The sequence below is a fragment of the Medicago truncatula genome, chromosome 1 (genome assembly GCF_003473485.1).
Source record: "Medicago truncatula cultivar Jemalong A17 chromosome 1, MtrunA17r5.0-ANR, whole genome shotgun sequence".
NCBI lineage: Eukaryota > Viridiplantae > Streptophyta > Magnoliopsida > Fabales > Fabaceae > Medicago > Medicago truncatula.
Genome location: NC_053042.1, coordinates 11,717,447 through 11,722,509, shown reverse-complemented (window position 1 = coordinate 11,722,509; position 5,063 = coordinate 11,717,447). Strand labels below are relative to the sequence as shown.

Below are 5,063 nucleotides of genomic sequence, written 5' to 3'. Positions count from 1 at the left end.
CCCCTCTTTTGTACATATTTTTTTCTTTTTTTAATAATATTACGTATTGAAAGGCGGTAGAGGATGGAGGTTTCTGTTGGTTGCTAGCCTAGTTGAAATGCTCCAGACTCATCTTGATGCCCTTTCTTTTGGCCTATCAAAAAATTCTCATTTATATTTTGAATATATAAAAATCTAAATTTACCTAATTAATTACCGACAAACAATTGTCTTGTTAACATATATTTTATTGAGAAAGCAAAAAGCACTAAAGGTGTAAATAAATTTAAGGGTTAAATATGTTTTTGGTTCCTATAAAGATACTAACTTTTTATTTTAGTCCTTTTGAAATTTTCCTTCAACTTGTAGTCTCTATAATACTTTTGGTCCCTATTTTTAAGATCATTTTTGTATTTTTCAATAAAATTGTGTAGAAATGTGTAGAATATTGTAAAAATCTCTCAAAAAATTGAATTTTTTAACAAAACATAAATTAAATATTAATTTGTAGCCGCAAAAAAACATAAAATTCATGTTTTGTTAAAAAAAAATCCCTAAAAAAAAAATTTGTTAAAAAATTCTAAATTTTTTTGGAAGAAATTTTTCTACAAAATTTCATTAAAAAATAGGAGTTTACTTTAAAGGAGAGACAAAAAGTGAAGATGAAAAACTTTTGGGGGACTAAAAGTTGACAAAATAATTATAGCGATTAAAACGAAAAGTTGACATATTTATAAGGACCAAAACCATATTTAACCCAATAGAGAGAACATTTTCATATAACTGGTCAAAAGAAAAATAGTTTTAAATATGAATTTTTCTACCATGTGCAATGTTGCACATGTTAAAGAAATTAAAAGTATAAACTTTTTATTGAAAAACAACAATTATTTATTAAAAAGTTGGGTGCTTCTAATATGGTCCCTATTTTTAAGGGTGTATTCATGGTCCCCTTAAAATGACCTTCAACAGTAGATTGCAAAAAAAAATTGTATTTTGTCCCACATAACAAAAAAAAAAGTAAGTTGAGTAATTACTTTTACGCCCTTTGATGTAAGCCTTAAAATTCCAAGTGTAGAACAGAACCATTTTCTTCCTCTCGCTTTCAATCTTCATTGCCTAGAAGCATTTTCTTCCTTCCACTCTCTCTGTGTTAATTGCCAAACTCATGGTTACTTCTTCTATCAAATACTCACCTTCACCAATCACCACACGCTACTCCATTTAACCCATAACCCATATAATATATGAATTTCTTGTTGTACCTTTGTTAATTTTTGTTCTCTGTTTTTGATACTACTACTTATTGAGGAGTTTGATTTTGGGAAATGATAGTAAGATAAAGTGTCATCATACCGTGTACTTCATTGAAAAATGTTGACAACAAACTCAAGTAATTTTTTTGTCGAAAAAACAAACTCAATAATTTTGATATTAAGTTGACATGTCCCTTTCTAATATAACTTGAATTGTTTTAAATTAAAGAAACACGAATTGCAGAAGAGCACTAATAACAAAAGAAAAATTAATCTAGAGGAACCAACTTGAAGAGAGAGAAGGAAAATGCATCTTTACTTGGGGATTTTTTTCTTATCCTGAAGGGTTTAAAATTAATTACTCAAGTTCACTTTAAAAAATTAATTTTATGCTATGTGGGACCACAAAACAATTTTTGTTTATGTAAGCTGCTATTGAAGGTTATTTTAAAGGGACCATGGGTGCACCCTTAAAAATAGGGACCATATTAGGGGCACCCTAAAAAGTTATATATTTGATATAACGTCCGCACAAGTGTAATGCAAACTTACTATTTAAAACATTTTAACATTTTCAAATTTGCAGATGATAAAAAAAAAAAAGTGAAGAAGTATGTAAATTAAAGTGTTAAAAGGAAAAAAAAAATAGCATTTTAATCTCAAAAAATTTAAGTGTTTAAAAATGGTATTTTCGTATATTAAAAAAAATGGTGTTTTCGTAGTAATTAGTTTTCTAAAGTATATATAGTGGATGAATCCTTTGTTTTAATGTTTTTTCATTTATTTTCTTGTAGATATCCACTTACAAACTCTCAAATGGACACATCAACATATTTATGTTAGTATCTCTCAAAAATACACAATGTTAATATGTTGAACAGACCTTATATTATACCATACATAATATGTATTATTAATTATTAATTAAGAATTGGTCAAAAAGTCCCTAAAAAAAAAAAGAATTGGTCAAAAAAAAAAATTGAACATTTGGTCAAAAAAAATTATTAATAAAGAAAATACATCAAAATATTAAATAAAATGATGTATAATACAAAACAAAAACCATGTAAAAAAAACCCAAATGAAAATCTTTCTTCTTTTGATTTTTTTTTTTTTTTGAAAGAAAGATCTATCTACTTTTGACTGACACTTTGAAAGCTTATTTATAATTGTTTATACACACACCTATACGTTAAATTGGTGAGATGGAAATTTCAAAGGTTTATATAATTGTTATTGTATCTTTCTTGTTGTTGTCTTTTGTTGTGGCTGATTTTGGATTTGATCATAACATCAAAACTTTGATTCCTCCTCCACCAAAAGCTTCTCACAAAAACTTAAATTTTGGTTTACCAAAATATGTTCGCGTTCCATCATATGGACTAAATACCAGACGATCTAATTCTCCACCTCCACCAAAAACTTCTAACAAAAATTTAAATTTTGATTTGTTGCCAAAATATGTGCCAATTCCATCCTCTGGACCTAATAACAGACGATCTGATTCTCCACCTCCACCAAAAGCTTCTCACAAAAATTTAAATTTTGGTTTGTTGCCAAAATATGTGTCAATTCCACCCTCTGGACCGAATAACAGACGATCTGATTCTCCACCCCCACCAAAAGCTTCTCCCAAAAATTTAAATTTTGGTTTGTTGCCAAAATATGTGCCAATTCCACCCTCTGGACCAAGTAACAGACGATGTGATTCTCCACCTCCACCAAAATATCCTTACAATAACTAAAGATCTAATAATTAGTGATCTAACTCTCCATCCCCACCACTACGTTTGGGAAATAAATTGTGTTAGATCGTAATGTATTTTCAATTTGTATCTAGAAGCGGGTGAATATATACCTCAAAAATAATTTTTTGATTTTCAAATAAATTTGTGTAGAGAAATTGTGGAAACCTGGTATTATTCTTATTGAGCATAAATAAAGAATCTACCGTAATGAAAATTAATGCAAACCACAAATACCGGATTAAATATAGTGTTTAATGATTAAATCAAATTGTATGATTGAAAAAAGGAAAATTTTATCGTGAAGTTATGAGAATGACTTTTCTGGTGAAGTTAACACTATATTATCAAAAGTGTTGTAAGTAACACCCCACTGTTTGTACAGTGACATCAAAAGTTCAGTCCCATAATATCATCAATTCATCGGATTAACAAGAATACACTTAATCTAATTTTATCTTACCTTGTTTTAAGTGTAACAATTAAGACTATCACATGATATCAGCAACTCTCTTTGTATGTTAAAGATGTCAACGATAAAATAGTACATGTAAGTCCAAGATGTTGCAAGCATTACTAGATGAATTACTATTGATCATTAATCAGTAATCAACAATTTAAAAATGAATCAAACATTAAGATTAAAATTAACTTTTTCAAAAAAATCAGTTTCATGACTGCGCCATAGAAACTCCCTTAAAAAAACACTCAATTTCACATTATTGCAGGATAAGCTAAAATATAATAATCACTAAACCTGTGAAAACCTAGATTAAGACTAAGTTGAATTATTAACATTTAAGTAAAAAAAAACAACAACTTATTCAATTAGGTGAGAAAAAATATGGACTCTTAGTACCTATTTGATGAAGTTTAATCTTTCGTACGATTTAACCCTTAATTGGGGTTTTATCAAATCTATAAAAAATTAGGTTTTAGAAAAATAATTCTAAACCCCTAATTGAATCAAGCAAACAACTGAAATTAAAAGGGTTAAGAGATAGTGATACAATTCACATTTATTTCTAGCATGTTTCTTAGTAAAACAATTCATACCATAGAGTGAAACAATTCACATTTATTATTAGCATGTTTCTTTGTAAAACAGAAGAGTGAAATGAATTACTCCCTCCGTCCCTATATATAAGACCCTTTTGTCAAAATCATGGGAATTAAGATAGTGGATATTTGTATTAAAGTTGTTTGTAATCACTATTGTTTTTACAATTTTATCCTTTAAGAAAGAAGGTTAGTTTATGTTTTCAACATCTTATTTATTGTTGATTGAAGAAAAAGATGTATAATAAATAGGGGCATGTATGTAAAGAAATAATTAATGTAGTTGGAAATAACAAAGGGGTCTTATAAAAAGGGACAAAAAAAATTCTCAAAAGGGTCTTATAATTAGGGACGGAGGGAGTATTAAATATGGGGGTCAACTGTTTTGAAAAATTAAAATTTGAAATGAATTATTAAATTTCAATTTTGAAATTTTGTACTGGAGTTAAAATAAAAATAAAAATATATATTTTTTGGTAGAATAAATTTAGGTGAGAGAATGATGAGACAATCTAACTCTAAGGCATGAAATAATTTTAGAGACTTTAAAATCTGTCTTTTTTATCGTTACACCATATATTTGGAGTTATAAAATTGAATATTTGAAATCAAATGAATTGACAAACATAATTATCCAAATTTCAAATAAAGTTAAATTTTTAAATTGAAAAATAAAAACAAAAATAATATAAATGTTTGTAACAATCATTTTTTAGCTATGTTATATATTACGGGAAACTTGTTCCACGAAACACACGATAGGCAAAAGTGGCTATCCATTTCATCGTGTTCTTCAACCTATGTGTTTGTGTTCTTTATTGACTTGTTTCTTTTTCCTATACTGACTTGTTTCTTCTTCCTTTTCAAGCTGGGTTTCATAAATCATGGGTAACATAAATGGGCAATGATTTAAAAAATAAAGATGAAGAGGTGGAATGAAAATCTGGTGACGGAACTGGGTGAAGAGAGATATTAATGCGAGGAAGGAGGAAGGAAAATGAGGAAGAAGGAAGAAGGAGGAAGG

The 5,063-nt window shown here is 28.1% G+C and overlaps 1 protein-coding gene across 1 annotated transcript; it reads left to right on the top strand.

Annotated features, from left to right (window-relative positions):
• Window positions 1–2,440: 2,440 nt before the first annotated feature.
• LOC25482573 (proline-rich protein HaeIII subfamily 1) lies at window positions 2,441–2,980 on the top strand. Its single transcript, XM_013611159.1, has one exon. The coding sequence runs from the start codon at window positions 2,441–2,443 to the stop codon at window positions 2,978–2,980; it is 540 nt and encodes a 179-aa protein (XP_013466613.1).
• The last annotated feature ends 2,083 nt before the right edge of the window (window positions 2,981–5,063 follow it).

Coding starts and splice junctions, on each gene's coding strand:
- LOC25482573 (XM_013611159.1), top strand. CDS start 2,441: ATGGAAATTTCAAAGGTTTATATAATTGTTATTGTATCTTTCTTGTTG.